The sequence below is a fragment of the Anabrus simplex genome, chromosome 1 (genome assembly GCF_040414725.1).
Source record: "Anabrus simplex isolate iqAnaSimp1 chromosome 1, ASM4041472v1, whole genome shotgun sequence".
In the NCBI taxonomy this organism is placed as follows: Eukaryota; Metazoa; Arthropoda; class Insecta; order Orthoptera; family Tettigoniidae; genus Anabrus; species Anabrus simplex.
In genome coordinates, this window is record NC_090265.1 from 1,675,711,779 (window position 1) to 1,675,739,664 (window position 27,886).

Genomic DNA, 27,886 nt, shown 5'->3' on the forward strand with positions numbered 1-27,886 from the left:
CCAATAGTCATGTTAAATGAAGCCCAACTGGACAGAAGTCCAGTTTTCAAATACTTGGGTAGCATTCATCAAATGACAACCTAGCAAAACATGAGGTGGACAATCGAATCAATAAGGCAACACAATTTTACCACAAGGTAAGACACTTGCTGTGGGATGAGCAAATACAGTGGAACCTCGATTCTCCGTTTTTGGAGGGACCACCGTAAAAAAACGTACAACACGGGAAGATGGAAAATTCGGGAATGAATGAACCATGAACAATTTGGCTAAACATCACAAAAAAGAAATATGTATACTTAAAATCTTAAAAACACCCCTAAACCAAACCAAACTACAGCCCCAATGGGCCTTCCGCCTACCAAGCGACCGCTGCTCGGTCTGAACGCCTGCAGATTACGAGGTGACGCATGGTCAGTGTGACAAATCCTCTCGACCGTCATTCCTGGCTGTCTAGACCGGGGTCGCCATCTCACCATTAAATAGCGCCTCAATTAAAGGTAATCGTAGAATGAGTGAACCTGGAACCAGCCCTCATATCCAGGTAAAAATGCCTGACCTGGTCGGGAATCGAACCTAGGTCCTCCAGGTGAGAGGCAGGCAAGTTCGACCGCGGGGCCGGCTTCAAACATTAATTACCGGTACGCGGCTTAAAAGTCTCGCAACTTTACATTCAGTTTTACCGGGGCAACTTCGTCGGTTTCCTCTCAAAACTTCTTTCAGATCAGCAACTTTGATCGGTCAAACTGTTAGAAAAACCTAATAACATGAAGCCAAACAATCGACCATAAGTATTTTTTAATTCTCGAATCTAATAAAATAAAGCACATTGGATACAAAAGCGCCCAACATGATGGCGAAATCTCTTTTTCTTTAAATCTTCCATTGTAATTTGGTCACCGGTACCTAGGTACTGTTCGTAGTCAGTTTGTGGAAATCTTGTACCGCGCAAATTAGGCCTACGGCCTATATCGACTTTTAAAGGTTATGTTGAACTCGAGAATATTGTTTCGAATGTAAGTATCGATTCTCAAGTTTTCGAATGCATTATATTCAATTATGTCCGTCACTTATCACGATTACATTGGAAAGAGAAAAAATATTCTCAAAACTTCCGAATTTAAGGTTATTCGCGACCTTGAGCTCAGCTGGAAAACGCGCTCGCTGTCCAAGTTGGCACAAGTGCGAAATGATGCAAAGATTTTTACATGTAACGTGCGCAAATAAAAAGACTGCGATTTTAACATTTTAACACAATAACGTGAAATTCCTAGTCTTACATTAGGACCAAACCAGTAAAGGGCAATCCCAAAACCTCCCATGGCTTTATGTATGTAAGGTGCAACATCTGTTTAGGTCTCGATAACGTAATCGTATAGGCTACGATAATATTAAGATACTCAATTTGTGTTACTGTACTTAAGAAGGAGCAGTTTAGATTCCTACCTGAAAGCTCAGTGACTATACAGTGCCGTGAAGGAAGTGCCGAAAACCTATTCAGCGATACACTCGGAAAAAGAAAAAGTAAACATCTAACCATGGACATAATGTACACGCTTTGCAAGTACGAACATTTGACGAAACTCATTCCGTCTTCAAGCAGAGCTGTCGAAATGCGTTCTGTCTCCTTCCAATTGTTGTGGACACTCTCTGCTTTATGATTTCGATTCTCTAAACAATACCACTCGAATGCGTTGCTAAGATGGTCCCTTATGCAAGTTCACCGCCGATCACTTTTCCTCTTCCTCAAATTACCGCAATGACTGGACGTTAACACCAAGATCCGCAAGTATGCCGTAGCCGTCCTTTCGTAAGATACAGTTTCTTGAAAAACGCGTGATCGAGGATTTACCGTTGATGGGACTGAAATTTCTGAACGGTTGATGTGGGAAATCGTTTCGATGAACGGATGATGCGGGATTTTTACAATGTGATTTAATTAGGATGCTCGCTGGACCACGTAATTTGAACGGATAATACGGGAAAACGTAGTTTCGGGGAACTTATAATCGGGGTTCTACTGTACCTATGAAAACAAAAATGACATTGTACAAGTCCTATTATACACCAATTCTCACATACAGTCTCAGAATCACAACACTGTCCAATAGAGATAATTCCAAACTTCAGGCAGCTGAAATGAAATTTCTACGCACTATGATCCAGAAAACCAGGAAAGACAAGATTAGGAATGAGAAAATTAGAGAAGTAGTAGGAATAGATGATTCTCTCATCAATAAGATTCAGATATCAAGACTGAAGTGGTTTGGTCACATGAAGAGGATGCCAGAAAACAGAACTGCAAGGAAGGAATTTGACAGAAAAGTAGAAGGAAGACGACCTGTGGGAAGGCCACGAAGGAAATGGATAGATTTAGTTAAGAACAATGTACTACTGAGAGGTCATGATTGGGACAAGTTGGTGGAGGAAGAATGGTACAAGGACAGGATGAGATGGAGGATGCTCATATACCACACCCAGGAAACTGGAGATGGTTTAGGATGATGATGATGATGATAATGATGATGCGACTGTTTTATAAGCTGCAGAACCATGTGGTCATTACTCTTTACTGATCAGGATAGTAATGACAGTCGAAATAAGAATAAAAATGCCAAGAATAACAACATATTAGCTGGGTGACTTTTTTTTAAAGTTGCTTTAAGTCGCGCTGACACAGATTGGTCTTACAGCGACAATGGGATAGGAAAGGGCTAGGAGTGGGAAGGAAGCAGTCATGGCCTTAATTAGGGTGCAGCCCCAATATTTGCCCTGTGTGAAAATGGGAAACCATCTTCAGGGCTGCCGACAGTGGGGTTCAAACCCACTATCTCCTGAATGCAAGCTCACAGCTGTGAGCCCCTAACTGCAAGGCCAACTCGCTCGGTGGCTGGCTAACCGACTGCTGCTGTTGTTAGCTGAGGGGTGCTTGCTCTCTCTCTACCTCCCTCTCATCTCTGCTAGGTGGCATTACTGCTGCAATTACATAACAGATAGCGTTTACAAAAATGGGAGATAGAAATCCAATTGGACCACAGCCTACAAACCAAGAAAAATTAATATTTACCGTGATACCAGCTGTGAAAACCTAAGCAGTCATGCTATCCAGCCCTTTCACAGTACAGTGTGGTAATGGGCTCTGTGGTTATAGGGGAAACGGAGCTTGATAGCGAGTGCAAGTGCATTCTTTCTATACTGCCTTGGTGTAGGAGATCAAGTATAGCTACAGCCTCCTGTCTGTATAAACAGCAGCATCCTGTAAGTAGATTCCAAGTACAGTGAAATCACTCAGCAGAAAAACTGAACTGTGATACTCTCACCTCAAGCATTTCAATTCAATTTCTCTGTGGAAATGATGACTATTTGGTCCGATAGAAGTTTTTTTGTTGTTGTTGAAATTAAAACTAAACAAATGCACTGCAGCAGATCTGCCAATAGAATTATCAAGAGTTCACTGTATGTACATGCAAAAAAATAACAAAAAAACCTTTACATCACACCGTAATAAACAGGTGTTATGGTGACGATGGGATAGGAAAAGACTACGATCAGGAAGGAAGCAACCTTGTGGCCTTAATTAAGGTACTTTACTGGTGTGAAAATAGGAAACCATAAAAAACATCTTCAGGGCTGCCGACAATGGGGTTCAAAAACCGAGTATCTCCCAAATGACTATATGTACAGTAGCTAAAAAAAAAAAAAAAAAGAAAAAAGCATGGTATTGTATAATTTCCTTGCAGGTACACTTTTCTCAGAAACAACTGAACCTATATATATAATGCTTGATGTGGGTATCCACAGGATTTGTATCTGCCGTATTTTCTTGCGTAATTAACGCATTTTTTTTTTTGACGAAAAATACAGGCGAAAACTTCTGATGCATAAATTATTCAAGGAATTGAGATGTTTAAAAAACATTTTACAATTTATTTACAGTAGAACCTCGATTATATGTTCCCGGAAATTATGTTTTCCCGCATTATTCATTCAAATTATGTGGTCCTGTGAGCATCCTAATTAAATCAGGTTGTAAAAATCCTGCATTCTCCGTTCCTCGAAGAAACGATTTCCTGGATCAACTGTCCAGAAATGTCAGTCCCATCAACGCTAAATCCTCAATCACGCATTTTTCAAGAAACTGTATCTCACGAAAGGACGGAGATGGCACGGATCTTGGTGTTAACGTCCCATCACTGCGGTAATTTGAGGAAGTAATGTACTGGAAAAGCGATCGGTGGTGAAGTTGCATAAGGGACCATCTTAGCATCGCATTCGGATGGTACTTTTCAGAGAATCCTCGGAAATCATAAAGCAAAGGGTGTCCACAACAATTGGGAGGAGACAGAGCGCATTTTGACAGGTCTACTTGAAGACGGAACGAGTTTCGTCAAATGTTCGTACTTGCAAAACGTCTACATTATGTCCAGGGTTAGATTTTTTTCTTTTTTTTTTTTCTTCTGGGTGTATCGCCGAACAGGTTTTCGGCACTTTCCTCAGGGCAATGTATGTATAGTCACTGGACTTTCAGGTAGGAATCAAAACTGCTTCTTCTTAAGTAACACAAATTTAGTATTCGTATACGATGATGTTATCGAGACTAAATCAGATGTTGCACCTTACATACATAAAGCCATGGGAGGTTTTGGGATTGCCTATTAATGTTTTGGTCCTAATAAAAGACTGGGAATTTCACATTTTTTTTTGGTGTTAAAAATGTTATAAAAACCTCAGTCGTTTTATATGCGCATGTTACATTTAAACACTTTGTATCATTTCGCTTTCGTACCAACTTGTACAGCGAGCGCGCTTTCCAGCTGAGCTCAAGGACATGAATAACCGTAATTTCGAGAACATTCAAAATCATATTCCCGAGTTCAGACATAACCTTTAAAAGTCGACGTAGGCCTAATTTACGCGGTACAAGATTTCCATCAACTGACTACGAACAGTAGTATACCGGTGACCAAATTACAACGGAAGATTATGAAAAAGGGGATTTTGCCATCATGTTGGGCGCTTTTGTATCTAATGTGCTTTATTTTATTAGATTAGAGAATTAAAAACTACTTGTGGTCGATTGTTGTTTGGCTTGGCGTTACGGGTATTACATTTTTCGAAGATCAAAGCTGATCAAAGTTGCTGATCTGAAAGAAGTTTTCAGAGGAAACTGGCAAAGTTTCCCCGGTAAAACTCAATGTAAAGTTTTGAGATTTTTAAGTCACGTATTGGTAATTAATGTTTGAAACCGGCCCCACGGTCCAACCTGCCTACCTCTCACCCGGAGGGCCCAGGTTCAATTCCCGGCCAGGTCAAGCATTTTTACCTGGATATGAGGGCTGGTTCCAGGTTCACTCATTCTACGATTACCTTTAACTGAGGAGCTATTTAATGGTGAGATGGCAACCCAGGTCTAGAGAGCCAGGAATAATGGCCGAGAGGATTCGTCACACTGACCATGCGTCACCTCGTAAACTGCAGGCCTTCGGACTGAGCAGCGGCCGCTTGGTAGGCGAAAGACTGTAGTTTGGTTTGGTTTAGGAGTGTTTGTAAGATTATAAGTATACATATTTCATTTTGTTATGTTTAGCTAAATTGTTGATGGTTCATTTGTTCCCGGATTTTCCGTTCTCCCATGTTGAACGTTTTTTTCCTGGGGTCCCTCCAAAAACGGAGAATCGAAGTTCAAGTGTACACTTAAAAGATACATCAAATTAATATACATACAACTGGTTCGTGTCAGTTTTGGTTATATTCATTTGGCGTAAAATGGCGTGAGATTGAAGAACTGACACTGGAAAAAATATTCTTCCCATTACGAGCTGATAATACGAGCTGAAGTGAAATAAACATGAACTAATAAAAGTACAATTCATGTAAGTAAACAATAATGACATAGCAGCGATAAAGAAATCTGTACAACACGAGAAGGACCAGGCATCGAAGGAGGGACCCTGTTAGATTTCCCCAAACCGTTCGTATCCAATCTTGTATGAGTGACGTGTCCATCCACCCTTTTTCTTGGATACGAATGTAGATCCCTCGTGGAAATTTTACTTTAGGCACTGTTTTTCATTTTAAGGTGCAAGTTTCTGCCATCACCTGTTGTAACCGTACAACAGGGTTACAGATTCCATTCAGTATTTATTATTATTATTATTATTATTATTATTATTATTATTATTATTATTATTAACCCGATTCATTAGATTTTATATATTCTGTTTCTCATCATTTAGACTGTAATAATTAGGTATCACGTATATTATTGTATTTAATCATAGGTTAAGTGAAATTTATTTGTAATTATTCTGTATTGTAGTAAGTGAGATTTGTTGGTTTCATATTGTCATGCTGTGGCTTGTAACTCTGGCTGGATGAGCTGGCATAGTATTTTGCAATCGAGGCTATGTTTAACTGTGCAAGTAAATTTTCCGGTGACGCATTCAGCTTAGTCATTCTCAAGCCGCTTGGGTACGCTTAGACAACACTTGACTGATGACATCAGTGCGTGGGCACGTGATTGCAACCAAGTGTCAGTATTCGCCAGCTACTGTATGTTGAAGTGGAAGGGATGAAGAGTGAGTAGGGAGATGAGTCATCATCGCGAGGTTATATAAGTTGATGCTATGGTGGGGAGAGGTATTCAGATCATATCGTTCAGATCATATCGTTCAGATCATATGAAACCGTCAGAGGTATCAAATGGAAGAAGTGGTCTTAGTGTGATGGTCAGAGCTAAGAGTTGTGTTTTCAAGAGGTCTTGTAATCATCGAGGAGATCTACAAGTGGTGGTTGTATCCGAGCAGAGACGGGTACTATGCTGATAAAGAAACATCATCTTCTTGTGAGGATGGACTTCACAAGATGTTTCAATAATATTTTCCAATTATTTATAATATATTGAGTGGACGTAATTACATTGGAGCTCCCTACACGCGTACATGGTATGTAGGCCAACTCCTTGTTATATAAGAAGATAACAGCAGACGGCTCCCGACTTCAGCTCAGAGGTTTTCCCGAGAATTTCAAGTTCAACAGCGGTGAATGCAGACATCAGGTAATTAAAGCATCAGACATGTTATGCATTCATAACATGAAGAAGAATGTAATCAGCGGCGATATCACATCTCACTTCAAGTTCATGCCAATAGCTTTTTTTGTTTAGATTAAATTTTCCTTTTCTTAGTACCGCAAATCTCACGATATATTTCTTTTGTTAAATTAAAAGACGTCAATGATTGTTCATTGTGACGTAAATTATAGTCATAAACTCAGTTTTATTTTAATTATAATAAGTGATTCCAGTTCCATGTACAATCCTCAATTGTGGAAATGCAACAGTAATTTAATATTTTCCTGATCCATATCCCTGTATATTGCCAGATATGCGAGTTTATCACCTCACGCCTTGAGATAATTGATATAAGAGGTATGCTCTACCGAATTTTGTTGTTTTTCTTAAAAAAGCAACTGGCGCTCAAACAAATGTTATTTATATTGTGTGGAAGATATGAAGGTATAAGAGTAGTGGTTGGAGTAGCCACAACGTGTCGCCAGCAACGTGGGACTCGTAAGGTTCAGAAAAAGTGTTTCTGAATGGCAATATACATGGATCAGTTCTTTTAATGAGTACGCACATGTTAAATTCACCGAGTAATGTTAGGAAGGTCATTTTGTTGAAGTTTGTATTTAAGGGGTAATGTCAGAGGAATTGCAAGGGGAAATAGCTTTGAGATCGCGAAAAATTAGTAGGAAACCGAAGATGGACAAGGATAGCAATATGCAGTCAGGTGATGAGGCTGAGGTTATTGTGTCCAAGGAAATCCAAGGTGGTAACATAAATAGGAAGTTGGTGACTAAGTTGGGACCTGCGGAAAGTCAGAAAATAGTAGAAAGTGAGGAAAACACTGTCACGCAAGATCAAAGTAAAGGGGTGATTGACCTGGGTTTATTTAATTTGCTGATGTCCAAAATGGCTGAGCAGAATAATATCATTAGTGAGAAAATTGAATCTCAGAATAATATTATTAGTGAGAAAATTGAATCTCAGAATAATATTATGAGTGAGAAAATTGAAACGGTTATTAGTGAGAAAATTGAATCTCAGAATAATATTATGAGTGAGAAAATTGAAGCGGTCATTAGTGAGAAAATTGAAGCTCAGGGTATTAGTATTAATAAGAAGATCGATGATGTTAGTAATAAGATAGATCATAAGGTGTTAGAAATAAGTAAGCAAATTAATAATTTAGAAAGTAAGGTAAATAGGGAGTGTAGTGACATCAGAGCTGAGATGGAATTGGGTCGGAGCAATCTCCATACGGAAATAGAGCAAGTTAGTGAGACATGCATCAAACAAGGGCATAAAATTGATGAATTAGGTGCCAAGATCGAGTCTAATAAAGGAGAAATCAATGAATTAGTAGAAGAAAGGTTTGAAAAGATAACCAATACAGTGGGGCAAGAAACTAGGAAATGTATTAGTAGGGTAGAACATGTGGAAAGAAAACTTGGAGAAGTAGGTGATCTAGAGAGTGAACAAAAATCATTATCACAGAAGGTGAGAGAATCGGAAGAAAAATTACAGGAGGAATTAAGAAAAATTCAAGAAAAGGCTGAGGAAACAGTGGAAGAAAAATTTCTGAGTTGCCAGAGAGTACTCTAGCAAGAAGTGCGTGATAATAAGAATGTACGTGAGATAATTGTAAATAATGGTTTAATCACCAGAGATCATGATATACCTAAGTTTTCTGGGAAAGAATTTAACCCGATGGAATTTATGAGAGTAGTAGAGAAGAAATTTACTGTTCAATTAAGAGACAATATTATTAGCTGGGAAACTGTATTGGAGATCTTATCTAATGCTTTCGTAGGAGAGACTAAGTCTTGGTTTCAAGTATATAAAAGCTCGATGGCTAGTCTAACTGAATTTAAGGAGAAATTCATAGCTAAATTTTGGAGTGAAGGTGTTCAGAGTAGAGAGAGAGAGAGAGAGAGTAATGTTTGGCAGGTATAATTCTAACGAGGGTGTTAGAATGACTGAATACTTTTTGGCTCATGTTTTGGTGTGGAGAAATTTAGAATGTATTGGACCTGAGACTGATATAGTTAGACTTATGGTTAAGCACTATCCCGATAGAATAAGAGAAGCTGTTTGTATGCAAAGAGTGGAGACTATTAAGGAAATGGAGATTTTGTTGGAAAGTTTTGATGCCTTAGGTAGTAGCTTGAATAATAGTAGGACACCTAATAGGAATGTAGAAGGAAGGGGTAACCAATCTAATAATCAGGACAGGCCTATGAATAATCGTAACTACAGAAGAGAATATCAGGAGAGACCTAATAATAATTTCCACAGGGAGAGAAATTATCAAAATAGTTCGGAAAATTTCAGGACTGGGAGGCGTGATTATGGTAGTCAACCAGAAGCTGCGAGGCGGGAGAATACAGGCCATAATAATAATAATAATGACGCTAGAGGAAATAGGCAACAGGGGAGGCCGACTGAGGTGTGTAACCAACAAGTCATAACCGAACCAAGTACTTTAAACGCGCAACGGACTGTATAAACAGGTCACTGAGACAGTCCGTAAATGGTGAGTTCACATATAAGGCAGATAAGTATGTTAATGTCGATCAGCCTATAGTTGTAAGTGAACATGATTGTGACCTAAGTAGCAATAATTCAAATGTTTTAAGTGACGACTTAATCGTAGACAATAAATTTTATAAGTGTAATTTAAATTTAGATATAAGGCAAGATTTGTTAAGTGATCTTATATTATGTAATGAGGATAATTTAAGTAGTGTTACTGTTACACCGACGATTGAACTGTTGATATGGGGCAGAAAAGTTAAGATTTTGTTGGACTCTGGTAGTGAGAAGTCATGTGTAAATTCCAAGCTGTATGAGGAAGTTTTGAGAGAGAAGTATGAGGTAGCGGAAATTCCAGTGAGAAATACGTTCATCGTAACAGCTGTTGGAAACAAGTCTCAAAGAGTGAATAAACAAATAGCTGTCCCCATTAACATAAGTGGAGAATGTATTTTCCAACCATGCTTAGTGGTGCCTAATTTAGTTTATGCCATTATTTTAGGTACTGACTGGTTAACGTGTCACAAGGCTAAATTAAATTTTGATCTGTGTAATGTCAATCTTATTTGGGGAAAGAGTAGCAGGGAAGTCAGTTTACCATATGATGTTTTGTCAGAAATTAGTGCGAATAAAGTGTGTTCTAGTACGGAAGGATCTTGTGAAATTCCTAATATTAGGAAAAATATTGATGTCTGTCATGTGTCTATACAGAGAGATTCTAGAGATGAATTGTATGAGACAGTGGAAAAATGTAATTTAGCGGAAAGTCAGAAAGATGAATTGTGTGAAGTATTGATATCACATAGTGAAGTTTTTAGTGACCGGCCTGGTAGAACACATCTTTACGAACACAAATTTAATGTTATTGATAACTCAACTTTTGTAGGACCGAAATATCCCATTCCGTTAAAATACGCTAGCGCTGTTGAAGAGCAGATTGACATTATGCTAGATTATAATATAATTGAACCATCATGTAGTCCTAATTTAAATCCACTTGTTATTATACCTAAGAAGGATAACACGGTAAGATTGTGCATGATAATTTTTGTAAGACTAAATTGGATGAATTTGAGCTTGGTGACAAGGTTTTACTCAGAGTGCCACTCCCGTCATCAGCAGAAGCTGGTCAATTTTCTAAGTTTTTCTTGTTATATCAGGGATACTTCACCGTAGTGAAACGGCTTGGGAAATGTGCTTATTCATTAGAAGACAAGGACGGAAATATCGTAGGCACATACAATATAAGAAATCTTAAGAAATATATCATATGAGTTTGTTGATTAATTTTTATTATTATGTTAATTCACCATGTTTTATGAAGCTGGCACTGCGAACAGGACTTCAGTGAAATTAGCGTGTGTTGCGATATTAAGTGAAGCACGGCAGTGCAATAAACTCCAGTGCTTGGAGACAGTGTATATAATGAAATGTCTTCGAGAATTACTTTTGAACACTCAATGAACGTTTGAAACGACAGAAGTGAGAAAGAAATGTAATCTCTGTATGTAAATAATACTGTATAATCAAAGTGAAAATGATAATTGATCAATGTTTTATATGTGTAACAACGAACATCCAGATGGATGATACTATGTACCCAATTTGTAAAGGGCATTTTATACATGTATATATTGGTGTACTCGATTTCATGTGATTATGTATATATTTCATGAATCAATCGATTCAATTAATCGATTATTTCATGAGGGAGGCGTTCTGTAACTGTACAACAGGGTTACAGATTCCATTCAGTATTTATTATTATTATTATTATTATTATTATTATTAACCCGATTCATTAGATTTTATATATTCTGTTTCTCATCATTTAGACTGTAATAATTAGGTATCACGTATATTATTGTATTTAATCATAGGTTAAGTGAAATTTATTTGTAATTATTCTGTATTGTAGTAAGTGAGATTTGTTGGTTTCATATTGTCATGCTGTGGCTTGTAACTCTGGCTGGATGAGCTGGCATAGTATTTTGCAATCGAGGCTATGTTTAACTGTGCAAGTAAATTTTCCGGTGACGCATTCAGCTTAGTCATTCTCAAGCCGCTTGGGTACGCTTAGACAACACTTGACTGATGACATCAGTGCGTGGGCACGTGATTGCGACCAAGTGTCAGTATTCGCCAGCTACTGTATGTTGAAGTGGAAGGGATGAAGAGCGAGTAGGGAGATGAGTCGTCATCGCGAGGTTATATAAGTTGATGCTATGGTGGGGAGAGGTATTCAGATCATATCGTTCAGATCATATCGTTCAGATCATATGAAACCGTCAGAGGTATCAAATGGAAGAAGTGGTCTTAGTGTGATGGTCAGAGCTAAGAGTTGTGTTTTCAAGAGGTCTTGTAATCATCGAGGAGGTCTACAAGTGGTGGTTGTATCCGAGCAGAGACGGGTACTATGCTGATAAAGAAACATCATCTTCTTGTGAGGATGGACTTCACAAGATGTTTCAATAATATTTTCCAATTATTTATAATATATTGAGTGGACGTAATTACATTGGAGCTCCCTACACGCGTACATGGTATGTAGGCCAACTCCTTGTTATATAAGAAGATAACAGCAGACGGCTCCCGACTTCAGCTCAGAGGTTTTCCCGAGAATTTCAAGTTCAACAGCGGTGAATGCAGACATCAGGTAATTAAAGCATCAGACATGTTATGCATTCATAACATGAAGAAGAATGTAATCAGCGGCGATATCACATCTCACTTCAAGTTCATGCCAATAGCTTTTTTTGTTTAGATTAAATTTTCCTTTTCTTAGTACCGCAAATCTCACGATATATTTCTTTTGTTAAATTAAAAGACGTCAATGATTGTTCATTGTGACGTAAATTATAGTCATAAACTCAGTTTTATTTTAATTATAATAAGTGATTCCAGTTCCATGTACAATCCTCAATTGTGGAAATGCAACAGTAATTTAATATTTTCCTGATCCATATCCCTGTATATTGCCAGATATGTGAGTTTATCACCTCACGCCTTGAGATAATTGATATAAGAGGTATGCTCTACCGAATTTTGTTGTTTTTCTTAAAAAAGCAACTGGCGCTCAAACAAATGTTATTTATATTGTGTGGAAGATATGAAGGTATAAGAGTAGTGGTTGGAGTAGCCACACTGTTACAGCAAGCATTGCAGTACATCGTTGTTTTTCGCTTCCGGTAGTGCGTACGATAACACTCTATGACCCTTTCTTATCGACTGTTTGATTTTGTGGTATACTGAAACCGATTGGTGTCTGATCTGCGGTTCCTATTTGGGAGAGCAAATATTCTTTCACTTTACACTCCTCAATCACAAAGTGATGAAAATGAATTACTTTTTGGCTGAAATCATTTGGCATTTTTTGCCATAATGTTATTCTTCGTTGAAGAGAAAATCCATTTTTCTTCATAAAATTAATAATCCAGTCTTGGCTAACCTTCAAATCCGAGACACTGATTCTATATGCAGCAGCTATTTCTTGTCCTTTAAAATACAACATTTCGTGAGAAATGGCACATCCAACGTTGTATAACGAAATCATATATTTAAGCGAATCATCCTCTACTTTCAGAAACTTGCCACTTTTTGGTGCGTGAAATGCTTTGCGAGATTTGTTGGCCGCTTGAAGTGCACTTCTCTGTAACTCGGTAGCGCACGTTGCAATCGAGCACTGAATACTTGTGGCCCGCTGCCCTATTCCCGTAGGTTTCGGTGTAACTGATCACCGCTAGTTTATATGATGCAGTATTACAGTAGAACCTCAATAATTCAAAATTGGTTAATTCAAAATCCTGCCTAATTCGAAGAAGCTCTTGTTCCCAGAAAAATGAGGTACAGTTTTGCATGTTATTTAAATTGTTTAATTCGAAATACGGGTAATTCGTAATGTGAAGAACAATATCGGCCCCATTACAGAAATTCAGACTTTTAATTCAAAACTGCCTTTACATTAAAAAGAAAGTATTTTACAGAGTAATTTAAATTCAAAATTTATCCGTGTCATGATAGAAGGCGTCTTCCGGAACGTACAGGGATAGCTTTCCGCACTTTCACTCACTTCGATGTGTCTATAATGTGCTTCATATTTGCCAAGTTCGAGTGAAATCGTAATCCTTTTGTGCTCAGCGTTTTAAGGAACGCCGCAATATCATGTAGCAGGCAGTGTGCAGAGAAGCAGAATCCGCGCACTGGCGCTGCCGACAGTTGGTGAAAAAGCGTGGCTCATATAATCAATTCGTACGCACCGAATAATACTATCAATGCCAATGAAACTGAATTGGATTTTTTAATGCCGAGACCAAACGGACATGGTTTTAAAGGAAAGAAGTGCCAGCCGGGAAATCGTACAAGGGTGGGGCTCATTGTACTATGTTGCAATGCACACGGAAGCGAGAGACTTTCTGCCCACGCCATAGGAAAGTTTGATAAGCCACGACGTTTTAAAGGCGTTATGCACTTTCCGTGCAAGTATAAGGGGGGAGACACAGCTTACTGGGTAAAAAAATGGCAATTTTAAAAAATGTTTATATTTTGTTAAGCTTAGTTTTAGGTTTACTTCGCAGAAAGAATTATTGGAATATCTGTCCTGGTTCCAAAGATATGCATAACATTGTCACCAGCGGACATTTGCTGCCACACACCCTTCTTCGTTTACTGTCATTCTATTTTCCTTTGCAAATCTATCGGCCTCTAAACCACGCGCCATAGGTAGTATCGATATGAACAATGCGAGACACATTAGTGTTTTGTTTCTAAGGAGTCTTATACATGTATATTATAGAATATCCATGGAAACAAACCCCATGTGTTGAATACTCTTTTGTAAACAATAACATCGGTGTGATCTTCAGTTGTGTCATTTGAAGTAAAACGTGAAATATTCTGCAGTATGGGTGCTAGAAAGGTGTGTTATGAAACTAAGAAACGGTGTTTCAAAGAAAATCAGCACAATAAATCAGGAAAACAAGCAGTGAGTGACGCTAATGATGCTTTGAGACCTAACCTCAGTGTAGCTGGCAAAATGTTTACTCGTGAAGTTGGAGTTGAAAGTGACAGTGATCTGGGTAGCTACATTTTTGATGTCAATATTATGTTTCGTGAGTTACAAAAGTGTCTTAGATGTGTGTGTGGTGAGTCTGTGGAACTTAACCTAATCAATATAGGAGGTTTGGGTTGTAAAGTTACACTTACCTGTGCATCATGTTTAGAAGTAGGTACGTTTTACAACAGTGCAATGTTGGGGAAAACAAATAATGTTTTATCTGTAAATAGGAGAGCAGCTTATGCCATGAGGTGTATTGGGCAGGGACTGCAAGGCCTAAGAATGTTTTGTGCCATTATGAACATGCCACCACCTGTGCACAAAAGTACCTATAGCCTTATTGTTGATCATATTCTTGATGCCACTGCTACAGTTTCAGAAGAATGTATGATGCAGGCTGCTAAAGAAGAATCTCAACTTAGCAATTCTTCCGAGCTATTAGTGTCTTGTGATGGAACTTGGCTGACTAGGGGCCACACTTCACACCATGGTGTAGCTGCTGTTATTGGAACTAAAACTGGTAAAGTTATGGACTTAGAAGTACTTTCATCAGTATGTAAGGGATGTGATCGTTGGAATGGGAAGGAAAACACTATAGAGTATATAATAAAATTCTTCCGGGCTGTTATGCCGTGGTCCACTCCTCTCGCTTCTCCCAGACGTTTCGACTACTGCTGCGGTAGTCATCTTCTGTGGCGTCGTGTAGATACGCTCTCCTGTATCCCGCTGGCGACTGCAGTCGAAACAGTAGTCGAAACGTCTGGGAGAAGCGAGAGGAGTGGACCACGGCATAACAGCCCGGAAGAATTTTATTATATTGACACCGGCCGTGAAAGCCTTCATACTTTAATACTATAGAGTATGCTGAATTCATGGAAATGCATTCAGAACTATGTGAAATAAATCACAAAGGTACAGCTATCAACATGGAGGTGGAGGGAATGAAACTAATATTCAGTCTGCCAGAAGAGAGGCGGGGGCTGAAATATGTCAGTTACATTGGGGATGGTGATACAAAAAGCTATAGTGCAGTCAGTGAAATGCAGCCCTATGGGCCTCACATAAAGATAAACAAAATAGAATGTGTAGGGCTTGTTCAAAAATGCATGGGGACTCGTCTTAGAAATCTCAAGGCTAAGTGTAAAGGGAAAAAATTAGAAGATGGCAAACCACTGTCAGGTAAAAATAGGCTCACTGATGCTGTCATTAACACATTGACAGTGAACTATGGTAATGCCATTAGGTGTAATAGCACTTCAGCTTCAGAAATGAAAACAGCCATTAGGGATATATGTCATCACAAGGCCTCAACTGATGAAAATCCTTAGCATGATTTTTGTCCCAAGGAAGCTGATTCTTGGTGTAGTTATCAGAGGACTGTCTCTGAAGGGAAGGAAAAAGAATACAAAAGAATAACATACCTGTGGCAATAATGAAAGAAATTAGGCCAATTTTTAAAGACTTGTCTTCTAGTGATCTTTTGAAGCAGTGTGTGGGCAGTCACACTCAGAATAGTAATGAATCTTTTGATGCCAAAATTTGGAAAGTATGCCCTAAAACAGGATTCTGTGGCCAAAAGACTGTGTTGATAGCAGCAAAAGATGCAGCAATCACTTTCAATGATGGGGTGAATGGAAGAGTCAAGGTTTTAAAACAAATGGGACTGGAACCTGGAGCTTACTGCACTCAAGAACTGAATCAGAAGGATGTGACAAGAATTAACTCAGCTGAAAAGAGAGCATAGGAGTCCACAAAGGAAGCCAGGAGATGCAGAAAGAGACTCAAATTGCAGGCAGAAGGAAAGAAACAGGATAAAGAAGGAGTGACTTATGGCCCAGGACAGTTTTGAAAGATGAGGAGTTCGGAAGTTCTGTTCTTTGTATGCAAGAATCTTCATCGCCGTTTTTCTCAAAATAATTTTTAATGTGGTTTCCTTCATAAGTCTCTTACTGTTTCACAGATAATGATGATTTTTTCAGGGTTTGCTCCCACAGTGTTGTACTACAATCTGTACCTCAATCAGATCAACAGCATTTGTATTTGATATTTGATATTATATAAAATATTTATTTACAAAAAAAACTAATATTTTCAGGTGCTCAGAATAAAAACTCGATAAAAATATCTAAATCACAATGTATTTTAGTGATTGAGGTTCATTTTGTAGGTGGAGGTTTGATAAACAGTTATAAAAAGGAAACGTACAAAAAGTCTTATAAACCTGGAATTTATAAGGGAAACAGTGACATACTGTTAAAAAGGCAGGAAATTTTGAATATTTTATTTTAAAATGTTATAATTAGAATTTTGAAATTATTGAAGCTGCTTCTGGTTGCCAGGAAACATGCCAGTACTGGGATATGAGCAGCATTTTTCAAAAACATTTGTGTCATATTAAACAATCGAATGAATATTGGCATTTTTTTCCACTGTTGAGCTAGGTCTCCCTCCATAAGGCAACTAAAAAATGCAAACAATACAGTAATCCAAAAAATAAAGCATTTGTACAGGGGAGCCAGCATAATTTGTCCTCATCTTTGAATCGTGTTTTCCTTTTTCATTTTGTTGTGTGAAGTTATGTTTGCCAGTGATCCATGTGCATTATTTGAATAATGTAAATGCAACTTGTTGGATACATTTTGGAAACAGTTTTTTTCCGATGGCATTTGAAAGATTTAAACTGTGAATCAAGGTGACTGCATGCATTAATGGGTCTTAGAATACTTGATGATGCGGCAAGGGTTGGCATTTCTGAATTATGAGAGAAGTGCCATGGCAGGAAATCGTATAAGGATTGAGTCACTGTACTGTGTTGTAATGCAGACAGAAGTGAGAGATTTTCTCCTCTCATCATAGGAAAGTTCAATAGAACACAATATTTTAAGAGCATCGGGTACTTTCCGTGCAAGTATAGGGCATCTAAAATGCATACAGTACAGTAATCCATTGAATAAAGCACTTGCTCAGGGGAGCAAGCATAGATTTCTCCTCGTCTTTGAATTATGCTTCTTTTTTTCTGCTGCACAAGGTTTCTGTTGCACAAGGTTTCTGAAGATCTTCAATAGAAGCTTTTGAAATGTGGTGTTACAGACGAATGCTGAAGGTGAGATGGATAGATCGAATCACGAATGAAGAGATACTGAATCGAATTGGTGAGAGGAGATCGATTTGGCTAAATTTGACGAGAAGAAGAGATAGAATGATAGGACATCTTAAGACATCCAGGACTTGTTCAGCTAGTTTCTGAAGGAAGTGTAGGCAGTAAGAACAGTAGGGGTAGACTAAGGTATGAATATGACAAGCAGATTAGAGCAGATGTAGGATGCAACAGTTACGTAGAAATGAAAAGGTTAGCACAGGATAGGGTAACATGAAGGCTGCATCAAACCAATTTGATGACTCAAACAACAACACATGAGGTTATGTTTGTCAGTGAGTTATCCAAGTGCATTATTTGAATACGGTAGTGTAAATGCAGCTTGTTGGATACATTTTGGAAATAGTTTTTTTCCCATGGCATTTGAAAGGTGAATCAAGGTTAATTGCATGCAGTATGGGTCTTAGAATATTTTGAGACACGGCAAGGCTTAGCATTTCTGAATTATGAGTTGGTGGTTAATTACAAATCACGTTATTCAAAGCCCGATTTTTGCATCCCAACTACTTTGAATTAACGAGGTTTTACAGTACTCAAATACTTGCTCACTGTGGACTAAAAAACAATTTTGAGATAACAGAAAATGCATGTCCCGTACCCGAAACACTCGTAAAATATGTTTGTACCAGACTGGAATAGACCGTCACCAGTCACTTTTGTGCCGATTCTCTCGCTGAACTAGTGCAGTGGTTTTTCCTACTTGTTGATAACAACATGATGACCAGTATTTGGAATGCCCGGTTTTACAATAGGAAGGCTGCAACCTGAGAAGTTAACATCTTAATTACAAAACGCATCCGGAGCTGCGTGACGGATGTTTGAAGAAATGTGTACGTCAAATACATGAACATTTCTTTTTCTCCATTTGGGACTCAAAAATATTGGGATGTGTAAATTATGTGAGAAAATATGGTATATTATGTGAGGTGAATTACATTTTGATAACATCGTAATTACCCACGCAATTTTTCCTTACAATTTTTTTTCCTTTTACTTTACATGAGTTTTTTATCACCTCTGTGCCTCATCATCATCTAACTTTTAAGCTTGACAATGTCATATTTGTTTATTTTAACTAAAATGTCATGTTAAAAATGTATTGTTTTAGGACTTTTTGACTGAATAGTATAATTGAATGTTTATGGCTGATGATGACCCCAAACAGGGTCGAAACTGGTACCAAATAGATTTTAAACTGTAATGTAACAAAATGCATTGCAAAAGTATACTGTATTGAATAGGTGGAATCGTAAATTTTACTTAAATAAATATATATGTTATCTCTGATATGCCAAAGAACACCACAATCAATAAAAAAGGTGCATCCAGTGTCATAACGCAAACCACCAATGTACAGTTGCAATGTGCCAAGAAGACAGCCTTAACATTCTGGACACCAAAAACTGCCAAATATCCAGAAACAGAAAAAGAACGGTTAAAATCACTGCAGACAGGCAAAAACTCCGACCATACATGATATTTAAAAGGAAAAACATCCCAAAAGGAAGTTTCCTCCTGGACTACATGTTCGTGCACAAGAAAAGGGCTGGATGGTGTCCGACCTAAGAAAAGATCAGATGTGTGTTGTATGGGGGGGATGTCCTGGACATCTGTTAAATCACGGCAAGTCTTTCCTACCTATGGACAGCTTCCATGGCCATCTTGTTGAACAACATTCTACAAGAAATGTCGAAGATTAATTCAAATCTGCCCACCATTCCTGGTAGTTTAACACTGATTCTGAAGCCACTTGATGCGAGCATTAATAGTGCGTAAGGACCATGTGTGGTGGATTTATGCAAAATGGATTACTGCAGGATCTCATGTGCTGATGTCAACCAGAAAAATCAAAAGGTCTTCCCTCTAATACATCAGCTCCCTCTGTGGATCAGTGGTAGAGGGTCGGCCTCTGGTTTCCAAGGCAGCAAGTATAAACCCGGCAGAGGTCGGATTTTTGAAGGGCAGAAAGAAGTTCATTTGACATTCCATGTGGTACGACATCAGCATATAAAATATCTCTGGTGACACATTTGGTCTTCACTTGACAAAATTAATTAAAACTAAGCCATAGACGCCAAAGAGCGACCTGGAAATGGAACATCGAAACTGATGAGCAAGCAGCCAGATGGCGTAAAATTAAATTGCTTGCACATGATAGCTGAGACTATAAAATTATCATCATCAATAAACTGAACCTGGGCATGACGGCTAATTTCACATGAAATCGTTGTGAAGAGTTTTGAAGAAAAGATCATTCTACCTTCCAGAAAAATGAGTGATGAACCATTGCAGCCAACCTCCGATGAAAGAGACGAGTGATAATTTCTCCAAAAATATTAATAATACGCTGACTGTAGGCAGACCCTACTATGCATTTTATAGTTTATCAATTTTTTTATTTTACACTTCAGGCTGCTACTTTTCAACAGACCTGCGCATGTGTTCAGCAAGCAGCGCTCAGTGATGCACTAGCCCACTTTGTATTTGTTATTTATATTCATTTTTATTTAGTGTATCATAATTATTTTAACTTAGTTCTGCAACATTATAAAATACAATAACTTCAGTAAGTTCGAGTTTTGCATTTTTATTTTAGGTTCAAAATTAAATTTGCATAATTTGACCATGATGTCGCACGCCAGTCATGAAACAATAATTACATATTGTCGTTGAAGAAACAAAACCTTGTATGCCACAATGCACTTCTTATCCATTATTTTCCTTAAGACTGGTCACGCTTCCCAGCCACATATGCATATGCAGTCCATCAGAACAACTTTCGTTGTGTTCATTTTCCTTTGCTAAGGATGTGTACACAGTGCTTGAATACTTGTCAACAAGTGAGTTAAGAGATAGTGAACTGAGAAGAGAGAAAGCATGCTAAGCAGACCTCCTACCCTACCTGCAAGACCACGCCCCCCCACCAGTCTCTCAGAAGGATGTTTACTAAGTATTTGGACTATACAGTACATTCACACAATTGTTATTATTTCAATATCTAAAAGTTTTATACTTGAATAAATATGTCGAGCATAAGAATAAGGGGACTTACCGAAGATAACGATAGTACTCGACCAGGTGCCATGGACGATAAAACTGATCTTGGAAACTATTCTCACCATGGCGTAAGTACGTCGTCTTACTAATATAACAGCCATTGAAATGTAGTCTAGGCCGCTCAAGGAACATCTGTCGCCAAGATTCGTATTTTGATAGGTCTCCACAATTGACTCCCCACACTCTGTAAATAAAAAAAATAAAAAACAACTACATTAAAATCTGAGAAAAAACTGAGACAGTCTCCAAAATATACAGCACCATCATCATCATCATCATCATCATCATCATCATCATAATCATCATTTCCCCTTATCCAGCTCCAGTCAGGTTGCGGCATTTATAGTATTTCTCCATCTTCCTCTCTCCTTCCACCATTCTTACTTGGTAATTCTTTTTCATTCCAGGTTCCTACACCTTATACTGGTCTTGATCAAGTCTATCCATCTTGCTCTCCTACCCTCTAACTTAGCCTCCATCATCTGTTTTGGTATCGTTCCCTCCTCCATTATCTTTACATGTCCAAGCCATCTTAGTCTATTCTTCTCAATTCTGTCATTCAAGTTTTCTACTCCGATTTCCTTCCCGACATTTTCATCTCTCACTTTGTTTTGTTTTTTTCTTAAGTGGCTTTACATCACACCGATACAGACAGGTCTTATGGCAATGATAGGATAGGAAAGAGTTAGGAGTGGGAAGGAAGAGACCGTGACCATAATTAAGGTACAACCCCAGCATTTGCCTGGTGTGAAAATGGGAAACCACGGAAAACCATCTTCAGGGCTGCCGACAGTGGGGTTCGAACCCACTATCTCCTGAATACTGTTTTTCACTCTGTCTTTCCTATCAAATTTATAATGAATTTTACTTCCCTTTCTTCTTATCCCTGTCCAGTTCTCTAGTGCATATGCCAATATGGGTGTATAGTACTTCTTGTACATCACTTCCCGGTACCACCTCCTTCCAAACTAGATTCAATACACACTGGTAGAATGCATTCGCCTGTTGCTAATCTCTATATCCAGCCTTGCTTAGTTCGCTTCCTAGGTATTTAAAACTGTCCACAATTTCAAGGTTCTGATCTCCAATATTTATGATTCTTTTCACTATTCTTGTTATCAAGATTATCTTGCTCTTTTCTACACTGGATTCCGTGCTGCATTTCACATTTTTCTCAGTTAGTATGTTGAGTTGTACTACTTTAGTGTTCGTTCCCCACACCATAATATCATCAGCAAATTTCATTAGCTTCATCTCTCTTTCACTTCCTTCAACTCCTTCACAATTTCATCCACTATAATTGTCAATAACCGTGGTGATACCATGCTTCCCTGTCTCAGCCCAGTGACACTCTTAAACCACTCTGTCTCCTCAACTTGGATCTGGACACAGCTAAAATATCTGTCATACACTATATGTAGAATTTCCATACTTTGTTTGCCAACTCCCTCACCTACCATTATTTCTCATACCTTTTCCCTGGGTACACTATCATATGCCTTTACTATATCCAGAAATGTCATCACTAGATCTGTGCTATACTCCCAATGTCTTTCTATCAGCTGTTTCATACTGAAGATAGGATCCACCATTCCTCTGTCATTCCTCCTCTTCTAACTGTCCTTCCATCTTTCCTCTTTAATCTCCTTACAACCATTATGAATCAAATGACATTGCTGAAATGGAAAATTATTTTTAAAAATGTACTCTCAATAAGATACACTACAAAATCAAGCATAGGACTAGAACAATTTAACCTCCTTTCCCTCTATTCTGAAAACTAAACATGGGTCAATATAAGTATTGGAAAGGAAGAAAGGAGTGTCAAATCAAGTAAAACACAAATACGGAAACATGAAATGGAACACATAATAGGATAAACATTAAGACAGGCTGGTGTAGGAAGAAGAGAGACAAAGGACAATACATAAATTGCCAACCTCAAATAGATGGGCTTTCTCCTTATCAATCCCAGTTCTCTTATAGCCATTTCTATAGCCCTGATGAGCTTTTCTCTGCTTCCCATCTTGATCAGGAGGTCAAGCATCAACACTTGTTGAAAGGCATCTTGACAAATGAGAAGGAAGTGTATGACAAGAAGACAGATACACACAGGCACAGGGATGAGATAAAAATATAAAGGGTTTAAAAGACTATTTCACACTTTCAGTAGTAGTAGTAGTAGTAGTAGTAGTAGTAGTAGTAGTGGTAGTAGTAGTAGTAGTAGTAGTAGTAGTAGTAGTAGTAGTAGTAGTAGTAGTAGTAGTAGTAGTAGTAGTAGTAGTAGTAGTATAATGTTCCCTCAAAAGAGTATAAAGTGTATCTAAGATCAGTCTATGCTATACTGAGTCACAGATTTTGTTCTGTTTTTGCACTTAAGAAGGTGATATTGTTCACATCTGTTCCCACACAAAGAGCACACACAGTCTTTATTGGAGAAGTGAAAAATCTTCGTTGTGCAAATCTTATGACGGAAACCGTGAATTGCATATCTGGTTATCACATATCTTTGCTCCTGAAGCTCCTTGGTCCAATTTCGATCTATCATTGCATCCGTACCAAAAAACTCGGGGTCGATTTCCTTTGATTTCTCTGACAGTAACCGATCCGCTTCCTGATATTGGTGAGTAGCTGGTAGTAGTAGGCCGAGACGTATGTCCTCAATGAATGTCTCCTTTGTGAGCTGGTATACCAATCTTGATAGAGCTGAAAACTCCACCCCGGTAGCTCTTTTGAGATATCTTGCCTTCACTTTTTCAATTCTTTGTAGGTCATTTGTTGTTAATTTCTCCATACGATGCCAATTCCATAGGTGGCAATAGGGGAAATCACAGTCCGGAAAAGTGCCATTGCTATTTCGATTGATAAACTTCTTATAAATTTTATACTGTACATGGCTTTGATTGCTGCTAATGTTCTATCTTGAATATGATTGCTGAGGGAAATCATTGTTGGTTGGAGTATCCCTTTCAGACCTGAAAGAAAACTGGCGGTGTGAATTTTTGTTTGTACGTCAAAACGGACTAAAATGCTCTTAAATACATATAGTTTTAGTTTATTCTACAAAATAAAAATTAACATACATACATACATACATTATCATTATAGACTGTTATGCCTTTCAGCGTTCAGTCTGCAAGCCTCTGAGAATTTACTAAACATCGCCACAATCCTCGATTTGCAACTAGTGTTGTGGCCTCATTTAGTTCTATACCTCTTATCTTTAAATCGTTAGAAACAGAGTCTAACCATCGTCGTCTTGGTCTCCCTCTACTTCTCTTACCCTCCTTAACAAAGTCCATTATACTCCTAGGTAACCTATCCTCCTCCATTCGCCTCACATGACCCCACCACCGAAGCCGGTTTATGCGTACAGCTTCATCCATCGAGTTCATTCCTAAATTAGCCTTTATCTCCTCATTCCGAGTTCCCTCCTGCCATTGTTCCCACCTGTTTGTACCAGCAATCATTCTTGCTACTTTCATATCTGTTACTTCTAACTTATGAATAAGATATCCTGAGTCCACCCAGCTTTCGCTCCCGTAAAGCAAAGTTGGTCTGAAAACAGACCGATGTAAAGATAGTTTCGTCTGGGAGCTGACTTCCTTCTTACAGAATACTGCTGATCGCAACTGCGAGCTCACTGCATTAGCTTTACTACACCTTGATTCAATCTCACTCACTATATTACCATCCTCGGAAAACACACAACCTAAATACTTGAGATTATCGACCTGTTCTAGCTTTGTATCACCAATCTGACATTCAATTCTATTGAATTTCTTACCTACTGACTACAATTTAGTCTTCGAGAGGCTAATTTTCATACCATACTCATTGCACCTATTTTCAAGTTCCAAGATATTAGACTGCAGGCTTTCGGCACAGTCTGCCATTAAGACAAGGTCGTCAGCATAAACCAAACTGCTTACCACATTTCCACCTAACTGAATCCCTCCCTGCCATTTTATACCTTTTAGCATATGATCCATGTAAACTACAAACAGCAAAGGTGAAAGATTACAGCCTTGTCTCACTCCTGTAAGTACCCTGAACCAAGAACTCATTCTACCATCAATTCTCACTGAAGCCCAATTGTCAACATAAATGCCTTTGATTGATTTTAATAATCTACCTTTAATTCCATAGTCCCCCAGTATAGTGAACATCTTTTCCCTCGGTACCCTGTCATATGCTTTCTCTAGATCTACGAAACATAAACACAACTGTCTATTCCTCTCGTAGCATTTTTCATTTACCTGGCGCATACTGAAAATCTGATCCTGACAGCCTCTCTGTGGTCTGAAACCACACTGGTTTTCATCCAACTTTCTCTCAACGACTGATCGCACCCTCCCTTCCAAGATGCCAGTGAATACTTTGCCTGGTATACTAATCAATGAGATACCTCGATAGTTATTGCAATCCTTCCTGTTCCCTTGCTTATAGATAGGTGCGATTACTGCTTTCGCCCAATCTGAAGGTACCTTACCAACACTCCATGCTAATTTTACTACTCTATGAAGCCATTTCATCCCTGCCTTCCCACTATACTTCACCATTTCAGGTCTAATTTCATCTATTCCTGCTGCCTTATGACAATGGAGTTTATTTACTATCCTTTCCACTTCCTCAAGCATAATTTCACCAACATCATTTTCCTCCTCCCCATGAGCTTGGCTGTTTGCAAAACCACCATGATGATTTCCTTTTACATTGAGAAGATGTTCAAAATATTCCCTCCACCTCTCCAGTGATTCCCTGGGATCTATTATGAGTTCACCTGAATTACTCAAAACACTGTTCATTTCCATTTTCCCTCCCTTAACATATGAAAAAACCACCCACACAATTGTGCATGTCAGGACTTAATTCACTACTTACAAAAAAGAAAAATTACCTCAATGCATGTGAATATACATATGTACATGATCAAATGTTCTATTTTACAGTGGGGAATAATTTAAAACAATTAAATCTTCGTTCAAACACAAGGAAACGTTACATTTTCTACATTGAGGAAGAGTTTTGCTTTTACTGCCCTTTTGGCAGCAGCAACTTGTCGTCAGACCTGAAAGAAATCTGGAGGTGTCAAAACGTCAAAAACTTACTAAAATGCTCTCAAATACAGGTTTTTATAGTTTATTTTACAAAATAAGAACTATCGGCTAAAAAACAGAACCCACACAATTGTGCGTGTCAGGACTTCATTCAATACTTGCAAAAAATAAAGAACTGAACTCAGTACATGTGAATACGCACATGCATATGCACTCCTGCATGCATTGCCTGTAAGGAAGCCTAGCCCGCACATATGTGCGTATCAACATTCAAAACCTCATGGTATTACGTACGATGTTGTAAGTTCACAATTTACGTTTGCTACACAATTTACACACTTCATTGGTTATATTCTGATATTCAGTAAAGCTTCTAGATTAATATGAATGCAATAAATAAATACTTACTTTAAGCATTACTGCTTCCTGCCATCTTGCTAAAGAACTGTATTTTTAAACTCTTCTTCCTGCCCCTTGGTGGTCAAGTACTAAATAAAAACAGCTGAAGTACATGCTACGTGTCCCGCACAAGCACTGCAGTCCGGTCTAGCGCCAAGAAAACGTCAAATAACCTCAGACATAAATAAAATACAAACTCGCACAATTGTGCGTACACGGTCTGAAAGGGGTATGATTTTAAGATATTTAAATTTGTTCACAGTTTCTAGCGATTCGTTCCCTAATTTTAAAGCTGCGTCTTTAGCCACTTTTCCTCCTCTTTTGAAAACCATCTGCACAGTTTTCTTTTGGTTTATCATTAGTTTGTTTTCCATGGCCCAATTCTTTAGCCTTTTCAGGATTTTTGGAGGTCCTCTTTGGATGTGGATCCTATGGCCATATCATCAGCATACATTATTAGCAAGGTCGATGGCATGTCTTCTATAAAGTTTGTTATGTCTGCAGTCATAACATTGAATAGAAGCAGACTTAGAGGGTCTCCCTGTGGCACTCCATTCATTTGTAGCCATTTCTTAGATTTGGTTATACCGTCATTTATTTCCAGAAGCTTGTAGTCTAAGATCGTGTCTATGATGTTTCCAAGTTTGTGATTTCCGATCAACTTCCTCAGTTTTAATTTCAGTAAGTCCCTGCCGATGAAGTCAAAAGCTTTTTCGTAGTCCACGAAAACTATGTAGTATTTCCCATTTTTGTCTCCTAGGGCTGCTTCTATTTTATTTTTGAGGAATTCCACTGCTTGAGTTGTACTCCTTCCTTTCCGGAATCCGAATTGGCATTCCGGAATGAGTGGATCAACGATTTCAGTGAGATGATCTGTTATTATCTTTGTGAACAGTTTGTACATATTATTTCCTAATTCTATTCCTCTATAGGAGCTTGGGTTGTCAGTGCTTCCTTTTCCTTTATATAGCATTTTCACGGTTGCAGTTTTCCATGCATCTAGGATTGTTGCTGTTTGTAGGCAGTAATTAAACAATTCTGTCCATATTGGAATGAGGACACATAGTGTTGCTTTTAAGTATTCTATATAAATTTTATCTGGTCCTGCTGCTTTTTTGTTTTTTCCGGCATTGATTGTCTGTTTTATTTCTTCTTTTGATATTTCCAAGCGGAGTGTAGATGTTATTGGTGAACGTGTTATTGTTTTTTCCTTATTTTTTCTGTTGAGCACTGTTGAGAAAGGTTTTTCTCAACTTTCCATGGGTATTTCTGTCATTTCCACAGTTTGTTTTCTTTGCAGGACAGCAAAAGGGTCTGTTTTAGCTTCCGATGTGAGATTCCTGGCCAGAGCTTCAATATGTGCAGCTCTCTTGTTTCTCAACAGTGTTCTGTATTCTTTTCTCCTTGCCACGTAGGTCTTCAAATCTTCAGCATTCTCTGTTGTTCTAGCTGTGCGGAGAGCTTGTAGCGTGATCTTTTTTTTGACATAGCATTCACTATCGAACCATATTTGGGCTCTTCGTTTCTTTATCGAGAAGGTAGCTCTCTCTATTAGGGATGTTGCT

General features: G+C 38.3%; 1 protein-coding gene across 2 annotated transcripts in view; it reads right to left on the reverse strand.

Moving 5' to 3' along the window:
* LOC136858678 (F-box only protein 9) overlaps window positions 1-27,886 on the reverse strand; it is a 178,926-nt gene that overhangs the window by 56,398 nt on the left and 94,642 nt on the right. For both annotated transcript variants that reach the window (XM_067138399.2, XM_067138398.2), the window contains exon 7: window positions 20,858-21,046. In XM_067138399.2, the coding sequence (XP_066994500.2) occupies window positions 20,858-21,046 (189 nt within the window). The remainder of the gene's footprint in view (window positions 1-20,857; window positions 21,047-27,886) is intronic.